We start from the raw sequence: 12,347 nt of genomic DNA, 5'->3' as shown, positions 1-12,347 counted from the left end.
TTTATGACATCAGAAGGTTTTTTAAAAGTGATACACTACTTTGGGAACCAAAAGAACATTGTGGACACCTCCACTCTTCTGGAAGTTGGTCCCTAGATGTTTGCTGCTATAACAGCCTCCACTCTTCTGGGAAGGCTTTCCACTAGATGTTGGAACATTGCTGCTATAACAGCCTCCACTCTTCTGGGAAGGCTTTCCACTAGATGTTTGGAACATTGCTGCTATAACAGCCTCCACTCTTCTGGGAAGGCTTTCCACTAGATGTTGGAACATTGCTGCTATAACAGTCTCCACTCTTCTGGGAAGGCTTTCCACTAGATGTTGGAACATTGCTGCTATAACAGCCTCCACTCTTCTGGGAAGGCTTTCCACTAGATGTTGGAACATTGCTGCTATAACAGCCTCCACTCTTCTGGGAAGGCTTTCCACTAGATGTTGGAACAATTGCTGCGGGGGACTTGCTTCCATTCAGCCACAAGAGCATTAGTGATGTCGGGCACTGATGTTGGGAGACTAGGCCTGGCACGCAGTCGGCGTTTCAATTCATCCCAAAGGTGTTTGATTTGGTTGAGGTCAGGGCTCTGTGCAGGCCAGTCAAGTTCTTCCACACCACGCTTTTCCACTGCTCCAGAGTCCAATGGCGGCAAGCTTTACACCACTCCAGCCAACGCTTGGCATTGTGCATGGTGATCTTAGGCTTGCGTGCGGCTGCTCGGCCATGGAAACCCATTTCATTAAGCTCCTGACAAACAATTATTGTGCTGACGTTGCTTCCCGAGGCAGTTTGGAACTCGGTAGTGAGTGTTGCAACCGAGGACACACAATTTTTTACGTGTTTCAGCACTTGACGGTCCCGTTCTGTTAGATTGTATGGCCTACCACTTCACGGCCGAGCCATTGTTGCTCCTAGATGTTTCCACTTCACTATAACAGCACTTACACTTGACCGGGGGCAGTCCCAGCAGGGGTGGCTGGTGAAGCAGGGGAGGCTGGTGAGGCAGGGGCGGCTGGTGAGGCAGGGGAGGCTGGTGAAGCAGGGGTGGCTGGTGAAGCAGTGGAGGCTGGTGAAGCAGGGGTGGCTGGTGAGCCCCAGCAGGGCAGAATTTTGACATACTGTCTTGATAGAAAGGTGGCATCCTATGACAGTACCACGGTGGGCTCTTCAGTATGGGGCCATTCTACTGCTACTGTTTGTCTATGGAGATTGCATGGTGGTGTGCTCGGTTTTATACACCTGTCAGCAATGGATGTGGCTGAAATAGCCGAATCTACCAATTTGAAGGGGTGTCCCACATACTTACACGTACAGTTGATGTCAGAAGGTAACATACACCTTAGCCAAATACATTTAAACTTATTTCAATTTAAAATTTAAATGTTTAAATTAAATTCCTGACATTTACTCAGAGTAAAAATTCCCTCACTCTGTCATAGGTCAGTTAGGATCACCACTTTATTTTAAGAATGTGAAATGTCAGAATAATAGTAGAGAGAATGATTTATTTCAGCTTTTATTTCTTTCATCACATTCTCAGTGGGTCAGAAGTGTACATACACTCAATTAGTATTTGGTAGCATTACCAAATTGTTTAACTTGGGTCAAACGTTTCGGGTAGCCTTCCACAAGCTTCCCACAATAAGTTGGGTGAATTTTGGCACATTCGTCTTGACAGAGCTGGTGTAACTGAGTCAGGTTTGTAGGCCTCCTCGCTCACGCTTTTTCAGTTCTGCCCACAAATTCTCTATAGGATTGAGGTCAGGGCTTTGTGATGGCCACTCCAATACCTTGACTTTGTTGTCCTTAAGCCATTTTTCCACAACTTTGGAAGTATGCTTGGGGTTTTTGTCCATTTGGAATTCACATTTGCGACGAAGCTTTAACTTCCTGACTGATGTCTTGAGATGTTGCTTCAATATATCCACGTACTTTTCCTCCTCATGGTGCCATCTATTTTGTGAAGTGCACCAATCCCTCCTGCAGCAAAGCACCCCCACAACGTGATGCTGCCACCCCTGTGCTTCACGGTTGGGATGGTGTTCTTCGGCTTGCAAGCCCCCCCTTTTTTCCTCCAAACATAACGATGGTCATTAAGGCCAAACAGTCCTATTTTTGTTTCATCAGACCAGAGGACATTTCTCCAAAAAGTATGATCTCTGTCCCCATGTGCAGTTGCAAACCGTAGTCTGGCTTTTTTACGGCGGTTTTGGAGCAGTGGCTTCTTCCTTGCTGAGCGGCCTTTCAGGTTATGTCGATATAGGACTGGTTTTACTGTGGATATAGATACTTTGGTACCTGTTTCCTCCAGCACCTTCACAAGGCCCTTTGCTGTTGTTCTGGGATTGATTTTCATTTTTTACACCAAAGTACGTTCATCTCTAGGAGACAGAACGCATCTCCTTCCTGAGTGGTATGACGGCTGCGTGGTCCCATGGTGTTTATACTTGGGTACTATTGTTTGTACAGATGAACGTGGTACCTTCAGGTGTTTGTAAATTGCTCCCAAGGATGAACCAGACTTGTGGAGGATCAACAATTCTTTTTCTGAGGTCATGGCTGATTTCTTTTGATTTTCCCATGATGTCAAGCAAAGAGGCACTGAGTTTGAAGGTAGGCCTTAAAATGCATCCACAGGTACACCTCCAATTGACAAAAAAAAAAGCTTATCAGAAGCTTCTAAAGCCATGACATAATTTTCTAGAATTTTCCAAGCTGTTTAAAGGCAGTCAACTTAGTGTATATAAACTTCTGACTCACTGGAATTGTGATACAGTGAATTATAAGTGAAATAATCTGTCTGCAAACAATTGTTGGAAAAATTACTTGTGTCAAGCACAAAGTAGATGTCCTAACCGACTTGCCAAAACTATAGTTTGTCAACACGAAAATGTCACAACCGGCTTATTTGAAAACAGCTAATTTGTTGGTGAACTTTCCAAATGTCGACAAGATGAATGATGGAAATGCCTTTATGCGTAAATATGGAAATAATAACCTAACATACTATATTAGAAATATTATTACAGCTAATGGCAATTTGTCAGTAATTGTCAATAAAAATAGCATTCCAGTCGGTGTCTATGGAAGGCAGCCACTGTGCAATAAATCAACTCATTTTGGATGAATTTCTTGGAGTCACGTGATGACATGGTGTGTGGTCCTTCACACTACGACTCAGGAAACCAAGCAGTTAATTAGGCTACAGATGACATGGTGTGTGGTCCTTCCCACTATGACTCAGGAAACCAAGCAGTTTATTAGGCTACAGATGACATAAATGATGATGAACTACACGTGGTGATGAAAATACAACATGATGAGTTTGATGAGTCGTTCCAATAAACATCGAGAGGTCTTGTTCTTATAGTGACACGAAGATCTCGAGCTCGGCTGCAGTTTGAAAAATAAAAAGGATCTCGCTCTTTTTGTTCGTAATAATCATGTAGGATACTATATCTGCCAGCTGTTGGCTAGAGCACAGGGGCCAATACCTGAGTAGACACTTTCGATATATACATGTAATACATTTTTTGTTGCACTTAAGCATCAGTAGAGTTTAAAACCTATTTAACTTTCTTCTTCTTTTTTGGGGGGGAGATACATGGGAATTTATCCGCAAAAGTTATTTTTATGCATACTGTGTCATCATTCACATCCTTTTATCTGCTGCAATTCAATTGGATGGAAACATATCTCTAGTGGGAAAATGCTAATTGTTATGCAGATTTTTTGATGATCCCCAATTGGATGGAAACATATCTCTAGTGGGAAAATGCTAATTGTTATGCAGATTTTTTTGATGATCCCCAATTGGATGGAAACCTACCTAGTGATCATGTGTTGACGTGATACTTCTGATGTTTTAGTTGTGTATATATATAAATGTACCTATTATACTGTTATATTATTAACCAAGCTTAAAGTATGTTTCCCTCCCTCCCCTCCCTCTCTCCAGTCAGTGTATGTGTAGTGCAGAGAACCCAGCTTGTAGAGACAGGCCCTTCACCATCCTTTACCGTCACATGGACCTGTCCTCAGGCCGCAGCGTCCCAGCAGACATCTTCCAGATGCAGGCCACTACCAGATACCCTGGAGCTTTCTACATCTTCCAGATCAAAGGACCGGGCAACGAGGGACGAGAGTTCTACATGAGGGTGAGGGAGGGAGGGAGGAGCGTTCTACATGAGGGTGAGGGAGGGAGTAGAGTTCTACATGAGGGTGAGGGAGGGAGGGAGGAGAGTTCTACATGAGGGTGAGGGAGGGAGGAGAGTTCTACATGAGGGTGAGGGAGGGAGGAGAGTTCTACATGAGGGTGAGGGAGGGAGGGAGGAGCATTCCACATGAAGGTGAGGGAGGGAGGAGAGTTCTACATGAGGGTGAGGGATGGGAGGGAGGGAGGAGAGTTCTACATGAGGGTGAGGGAGGGAGGAGAGTTCTATGAGGGTGAGGGAGGGAGGAGGAGAGTTCTACATGAGGGTGAGGGAGGGAGGGAGGAGAGTTCTGAGGGAGGGAGGGTGAGGGAGGGAGGAGAGTTCTATGAGGGTGAGGGAGGGAGGAGAGTTCTATGTGAGGGTGAGGGAGGGGAGGGAGGGAGGAGAGTTCTATGAGGGTGAGGGAGGGAGGGAGGAGAGTTCTACATGAGGGTGAGGGAGGGAGGAGAGTTCTACATGAGGGTGAGGGAGGGAGGAGAGTTCTACATGAGGGTGAGGGAGGGAGGAGAGTTCTATGAGGGTGAGGGAGGGAGGAGAGTTCTACATGAGGGTGAGGGAGGGAGGAGAGTTCTATGAGGGTGAGGGAGGGAGGAGGAGCATTCCACATGAAGGTGAGGGAGGGAGGAGAGTTCTATGTGAGGGAGGTAGGAGAGGTCTATGGGAGGGAGGGAGGAGAGTTCTATGTGAGGGTGAGGGAGGGAGGAGAGTTCTATGTGAGGGAGGGAAGGAGGAAAGTTCTATGTGAGGGAGGGAGGAGAGTTCTATGTGAGGGAGGGAGGAGAGTTCTATGTGAGGGTGAGGGAGGGAGGAGAGTTCTATGTGAGGGAGGGAGGAGAGTTCTATGTGAGGGAGGGAGGAGAGTTCTATGTGAGGGAGGGAGGAGAGTTCTATGTGAGGGTGAGGGAGGGAGGAGAGTTCTATGTGAGGGAGGGAGGAGAGTTCTATGTGAGGGAGGGAGGAGAGTTCTATGTGAGGGAGGGAGGAGAGTTCTATGTGAGGGAGGGAGGAGAGTTCTATGTGAGGGAGGGAGGAGAGTTCTATGTGAGGGAGGAGAGTTCTATGTGAGGGAGGGAGGAGAGTTCTATGTGAGGGAGGGAGGAGAGTTCTATGTGAGGGAGGGAGGAGAGTTCTATGTGAGGGAGGGAGGAGAGTTCTACGTGAGGGAGGGAGGAGAGTTCTATGTGAGGGTGAGGGAGGGAGGAGAGTTCTATGTGAGGGTGAGGGAGGGAGGAGAGTTCTATGTGAGGGTGAGGGAAGGAGGAGAGTTCTATGTGAGGGAGGGAGGAGAGTTCTATGTGAGGGAGGGAGGAGAGTTCTACGTGAGGGAGGGAGGAGAGTTCTACATGAGGGAGGGAGGAGAGTTCTATGTGAGGGAGGGAGGAGAGTTCTATGTGAGGGAGAGGGGAGAGTTCTACATGAGGGTGGTAGCGGAGTAGTGGCCTGAGGGCCATGTAATATAATGTTTTTAAAATGGCATAAATGCCTTAATTTTGCTGGACACCAGGAAGAGAAGCTGCTGCCTTGGCAGGAACTAATGGGGATCCATAATAAACCCCAGGAAGAGTAGCTGCTGCCTTGGCAGGAACTAATGGGGATCCATAATAAACCCCAGGAAGAGTAGCTGCTGCCTTGGCAGGAACTAATGGGGATCCATAATAAACCCCAGGAAGAGTAGCTGCTGCCTTGGCAGGAACTATTGGGGATCCATAATAAACCCCAGGAAGAGTAGCTGCTGCCTTGACAGGAACTAATGGGGATCCATAATAAACCCCAGGAAGAGTAGCTGCTGCCTTGGCAGGAACTAATGGGGATCCATAATAAACCCCAGGAAGAGTAGCTGCTGCCTTGGCAGGAACTAATGGGGATCCATAATAAACCCCAGGAAGAGTAGCTGCTGCCTTGGCAGGAACTAATGGGGATCCATAATAAACCCCAGGAAGAGTAGCTGCTGCCTTGACAGGAACTAATGGGGATCCATAATAAACCCCAGGAAGAGTAGCTGCTGCCTTGGCAGGAACTAATGGGGATCCATAATAAACCCAGGAAGAGTAGCTGCTGCCTTGGCAGGAACTAATGGGGATCCATAATAAACCCCAGGAAGAGTAGCTGCTGCCTTGGCAGGAACTAATGGGGATCCATAATAAACCCCAGGAAGAGTAGCTGCTGCCTTGACAGGAACTAATGGGGATCCATAATAAACCCCAGGAAGAGTAGCTGCTGCCTTGGCAGGAACTAATGGGGATCCATAATAAACCCCAGGAAGAGTAGCTGCTGCCTTGACAGGAACTAATGGGGATCCATAATAACCCCAGGGAGAGTAGCTAATGCCTTGGCAGGAACTAATGGGGATCCATAATAAACCCCAGGAAGAGTAGCTGCTGCCTTGGCAGGAACTAATGGGGATCCATAATAAACCCCTGGAAGAGTAGCTGCTGCCTTGGCAGGAACTAATGGGGATCCATAATAAACCCCTGGAAGAGTAGCTGCTGCCTTGGCAGGAACTAATGGGGATCCATAATAAACCCCAGGAAGAGTAGCTGCTGCCTTGGCAGGAACTAATGGGGATCCATAATAAACCCCAGGAAGAGTAGCTGCTGCCTTGGCAGGAACTAATGGGGATCCATAATAAACCCCAGGAAGAGTAGCTGCTGCCTTGGCAGGAACTAATGGGGATCCATAATAAACCCCAGGAAGAGTAGCTGCTGCCTTGGCAGGAACTAATGGGTATCCATAATAAACCCCAGGAAGAGTAGCTGCTGCCTTGGCAGGAACTAATGGGGATCCATAATAAACCCCAGGAAGAGTAGCTGCTGCCTTGGCAGGAACTAATGGGTATCCATAATAAACCCCTGGAAGAGTAGCTGCTGCCTTGGCAGGAACTAATGGGGATCCATAATAAATACTAATATAAATCAGGCCTTAGGACAATAATAAACAGACAATGTTGTAACTATGTTTGCAGTAGTTTGCGTGTAGTGTAGTTTGTAGTGTAGTTTGTAATGTGGTTTGTAGTGTAGTTTGTAGTATAGTTTATAGTGTAACTAGTAGTGTAGTTTGTAGTTTATAGTTTATAGTGTAACTAGTAGTGTAGTTTGTAGTGTAGTTTGTAGTGTAACTAGTAGTGTAGTTTGTAGTATAGTTTATAGTGTAACTAGTAGTGTAGTTTGTAGTGTAGTTTGTAGTGTAACTAGTAGTGTAGTTTGTAGTATAGTTTATAGTGTAACTAGTAGTGTAGTTTGTAGTGTAGTTTGTAGTATAGTTTATAGTGTAACTAGTAGTGTAGTTTGTAGTGTAGTTTGTAGTGTAGTTTGTAGTGTAGTTTATAGTGTAACTAGTAGTGTAGTTTGAAGTATAGTTTATAGTGTAACTAGTAGTGTAGTTTGTAGTATAGTTTATAGTGTAACTAGTAGTGTAGTTTGTAGTGTAGTTTGTAGTGTAGTTTGTAGTGTAACTAGTAGTGTAGTTTGTAGTGTAGTTTGTAGTATAGTTTGTAGTGTAACTAGTAGTGTAGTTTGTAGTGTAGTTTGTAGTGTAACTAGTAGTGTAGTTTGTAGTGTAGTTTGTAGTGTAACTAGTAGTGTAGTTTGTAGTGTAACTAGTAGTGTAGTTTGTAGTATAGTTTGTAATGTGGTTTGTAGTGTAGTTTGTAGTATAGTTTGTAGTGTAACTAGTAGTGTAGTTTGTAATGTGGTTTGTAGTGTAGTTTGTAGTATAGTTTGTAGTGTAACTAGTAGTGTAGTTTGTAGTATAGTTTGTAGTGTAACTAGTAGTGTAGTTTGTAATGTGGTTTGTAGTGTAGTTTGTAGTATAGTTTGTAGTGTAACTAGTAGTGTAGTTTGTAATGTGGTTTGTAGTGTAGTTTGTAGTATAGTTTGTAGTGTAACTAGTAGTGTAGTTTGTAGTGTAACTAGTAGTGTAGTTTGCGTGTAGTGTAGTTTGTAGTGTATTTTGTAGTATAGTTTGTAGTGTAACTAGTAGTGTAGTTTGTAGTGTAACTAGTAGAGTAGTTTGTAGTGTAACTAGTAGTGTAGTTTGTAGTGTAACTAGTAGTGTAGTTTGTAGTGTAACTAGTAGTGTAGTTTGTAGTATAGTTTGTAGTGTAACTAGTAGTATAGTTTGTAGTGTAACTAGTAGTGTAGTCTGTAGTGTAACTAGTAGTGTAGTTTGTAGTGTAACTAGTAGTGTAGTTTGTAGTGTAACTAGTAGTGTAGTTTGCGTTAGAATGATGCAATCTGTTTCATATGTTATCAGCCTTTTTAAACTGATACCAGCAGGATACATACAGACTCTTCTTTTGGTCGGGATATACAGAACAGAACATAAAGTAGTGTTGCTCGGTCTGCCTTTCTGTGTTAGGTATAGTTGACAGGCAGATGGGCCAATAAGAGTCTGTAGTTTTGGGGTGGGCGGAGCACTGCTAGGTGCTGCCCAGTGTCACATAGACTACTTAGTGCACTTGTAGTGTAACTAGGGTAGTAGTGGTTAGAGTGTAGGCGGTAGGGTAACTAGTGGTGAGTTTGGCGGCAGGGTAGCCTAGTGGTTAGAGTGTAAGGGCGGCAGGATAGCCTAGTGGTTAGAGTGTATGGGCGGCAGGGTAGCCTAGTGGTTAGAGTGTAAGGGTTTGCAGGGTAGCCTAGTGGTTAGAGTGTAGAGGCGGCAGGGTAGCCTAGTGGTTAGAGTGTAGAGGCGGCAGGGTAGCCTAGTGGTTAGAGTGTCAGCGGCAGGGTAGCCTAGTGGTTAGAGTGTAGAGGCGGTAGGGTATCCTAGTGGTTAGAGTGTTCTTGTGGCAGGGTAGCCTAGTGGTTAGAGTGTAGAGGCGGCAGGGTAGCCTAGTGGTTAGAGTGTAGAGGCGGTAGGGTATCCTAGTGGTTAGAGTGTAGAGGTGGCAGGGTAGCCTAGTGGTTAGAGTGTAGAGGTGGCAGGGTAGCCTAGTGGTGAGAGTGTAGGGGCGGCAGGATAGCCTAGTGGTTAGAGTTTAAGGGCGGCAGGGTAGCCTAGTGGTTAGAGTGTAAGGGCGGCAGGGTAGCCTAGTGGTTAGAGTGTAGAGGCGGCAGGGTAGCCTAGTGGTTAGAGTGTAGAGGCGGCAGGGTAGCCTAGTGGTTAGAGTGTAGAGGCGGCAGGGTAGCCTAGTGGTTAGAGTGTAGAGGCGGTAGGGTATCCTAGTGGTTAGAGTGTAGAGGTGGCAGGGTAGCCTAGTGGTTAGAGTGTAGAGGCGGCAGGGCAGCCTAGTGGTTAGAGTGTAGAGGAGGCAGGGTAGCCTAGTGGTTAGAGTGTAGAGGCGGCAGGGTAGCCTAGTGGTTAGAGTGTAGAGGAGGCAGGGTAGCCTAGTGGTTAGAGTGTAGAGGCGGCAGGGTAGCCTAGTGGTTAGAGTGTAGAGGCGGCAGGGTAGCCTAGTGGTTAGAGTGTAAGGGCGGCAGGGTAGCCTAGTGGTTAGAGTGTAGAGGCGGCAGGGTAGCCTAGTGGTTAGAGTGTAGAGGCGGCAGGGTAGCCTAGTGGTTAGAGTGTAGAGGCGGCAGGGTAGCCTAGTGGTTAGAGTGTAGAGGCGGCAGGGTAGCCTAGTGGTTAGAGTGTAGAGGCGGTAGGGTAGCCTAGTGGTTAGAGTGTAGAGGCGGCAGGGTAGCCTAGTGGTTAGAGTGTAGAGGCGGCAGGGTAGCCTAGTGGTTAGAGTGTAGAGGAGGCAGGGTAGCCTAGTGGTTAGAGTGTAGAGGCGGCAGGGTAGCCTAGTGGTTAGAGTGTAGAGGCGGCAGGGTAGCCTAGTGGTTAGAGTGTAAGGGCGGCAGGGTAGCCTAGTGGTTAGAGTGTAGAGGCGGCAGGGTAGCCTAGTGGTTAGAGTGTAGAGGCGGCAGGGTAGCCTAGTGGTTAGAGTGTAGAGGCGGCAGGGTAGCCTAGTGGTTAGAGTGTAGAGGCGGCAGGGTAGCCTAGTGGTTAGAGTGTAGAGGCGGTAGGGTAGCCTAGTGGTTAGAGTGTAGAGGCGGCAGGGTAGCCTAGTGGTTAGAGTGTGGAGGCGGCAGGGTAGCCTAGTGTTTAGAGTGTAGAGGAGGCAGGGTAGCCTAGTGGTTAGAGCGTTGGACTAGGAACCGGAAGGTTGCAAGTTCAAACCGCCGAGCTGACAAGGTACAAATCTGTCATTCTGCCCTTGAACGGGCAGTTAACTAACTGTTCCTAGGCCGTCATTGAAAATAAGACTTTCTAGTTAAATAAAGGAAAACTATATATATAGGGCCTCGGTCAACTGTAGTGCACTATGTAGGGCCTCGTTCAACTGTAGTGCACTATGTAGGTCCTTGGTCAACTGTAGTGCACTATGTAGGGCCTTGGTCAACTGTAGTGCACTACGTAGGGCCTTGGTCAACTGTAGTGCACTAAGTAGGGCCTCGGTCAACTGTAGTGCACTATGTAGGGCCTTGGTCAACTGTAGTGCACTATGTAGGGCCTCGGTCAACTGTAGTGCACTATGTAGGGCCTTGGTCAACTGTGGTGCACTATGTAGGGCCTTGGTCAACTGTAGTGCACTATGTAGGGCCTTGGTCAACTGTAGTGCACTATGTAGGGCCTTGGTCAACTGTAGTGCACTACGTAGAGCCTCGGTCAACTGTAGTGCACTATGTAGGGCCTCGGTCAACTGTAGTGCACTATGTAGGGCCTTGGTCAACTGTAGTGCACTACATAGAGCCTCGGTCAACTGTCGTGCACTATGTAGGGCCTTGGTCAACTGTAGTGCACTATGTAGGGCCTCATTCAACTGTAGTGCACTACGTAGAGCCTCGGTCAACTGTAGTGCACTATGTAGGGCCTTGGTCAACTGTAGTGCACTATGTAGGGCCTTGGTCAACTGTAGTGCACTATGTAGGGCCTTGGTCAACTGTTGTGCACTACGTAGGGCCTCGGTCAACTGTAGTGCACTACGTAGAGCCTCGGTCAACTGTCGTGCACTACGTAGGGCCTTGGTCAACTGTAGTGCACTATGTAGGGCCTCGGTCAACTGTAGTACACTATGTAGGGCCTTGGTCAACTGTAGTGCACTAAGTAGGGCCTCATTCAACTGTAGTGCACTATGTAGGACCTTGGTCAACTGTAGTGCACTAAGTAGGGCCTCATTCAACTGTAGTGCACTACGTAGTGCCTTGGTCAACTGTAGTGCACTAAGTAGGGCCTCATTCAACTGTAGTGCACTACGTAGAGCCTTGGTCAACTGTAGTGCACTAAGTAGGGCCTCGTTCAACTGTAGTGCACTATGTAGGAATCGGGTGCAATTTGGGATGCTGACTCAGTGGATTTTCTGATTCCTTGATGAGACTAGAAGTTTCCTCAAGCTGTTTTTGGTGTGTAGTACTGTACTGCAAAGTCAAAGTGTGATAAAATCCCTCCATGGTAAAGTGGAACAGAACTCTCTGTTTGCTCACGATTCGGCAGCATTCGATCTGAAACCATAAACCAAATGTTTTTGGCCCATGAACCCATTTTGATATCTGAAAATTCTCGATGATGCTGTTCTCAACTCTCTAGAGACAGCAGGAGCGGTAGAGATACTCTGAATGATCGGCTATGAAAAGCCAACTGACCTGTTACACCCTCTACAACCACTGTGATTATTATTATTTGACCCTGCTGGTCATCTATGAACATTTGAACATCTTGGCCATGTTCTGTTATAATCTCCACCCGGCACAGCCAGAAGAGGACTGGCCACCCCTCATAGCCTGGTTCCTCTCTAGGTTTCTTCCTAGGTTTTGGCCTTTCTAGGGAGTTTTTCCTAGCCACCGTGCTTCTACACCTGCATTGCTTGCTGTTTGGGGTTTTAGGCTGGGTTTCTGTACAGCACTTTGAGATATCAGCTGATGTACGAAGGGCTTTATAAATACATTTGAATGATGTAGTTAACAACCAATGTTAACTTTGTATTTGGGACTATGACTGTCAATAGAAAAACATTGTAACAGTATTTCTGATTGTCTCCTCAACTCACCATCACATACTGTTCATGTGGGACTATGACAGTCAATTGTAAATGAGTCTGACATAATGTCTCTTATCTCTCCACCTCTAATGAGATGGGTGTGTGCTTGATGCTGAGATGGGTGTGGCTTGATGGTGAGATGGGTGTGGCTTGAAGTTGAGATGGGTGTGGCTTGATGCTG

The 12,347-nt window shown here is 46.6% G+C and overlaps 1 protein-coding gene across 1 annotated transcript in view; it reads left to right on the top strand.

Moving 5' to 3' along the window:
* The window catches only part of fbln5 (fibulin 5), a 63,882-nt gene that overhangs the window by 48,994 nt on the left and 2,541 nt on the right, over window positions 1-12,347 (top strand). Inside the window, 1 exon segment of the mRNA XM_064958307.1 lies at window positions 3,954-4,152. Within this exon segment, the coding sequence (XP_064814379.1) occupies window positions 3,954-4,152 (199 nt within the window).

The sequence above is a fragment of the Oncorhynchus masou genome, unplaced genomic scaffold, assembly GCF_036934945.1.
Source record: "Oncorhynchus masou masou isolate Uvic2021 unplaced genomic scaffold, UVic_Omas_1.1 unplaced_scaffold_1207, whole genome shotgun sequence".
NCBI lineage: Eukaryota > Metazoa > Chordata > Actinopteri > Salmoniformes > Salmonidae > Oncorhynchus > Oncorhynchus masou.
This window is presented reverse-complemented; position numbering and strand designations above follow the sequence as displayed.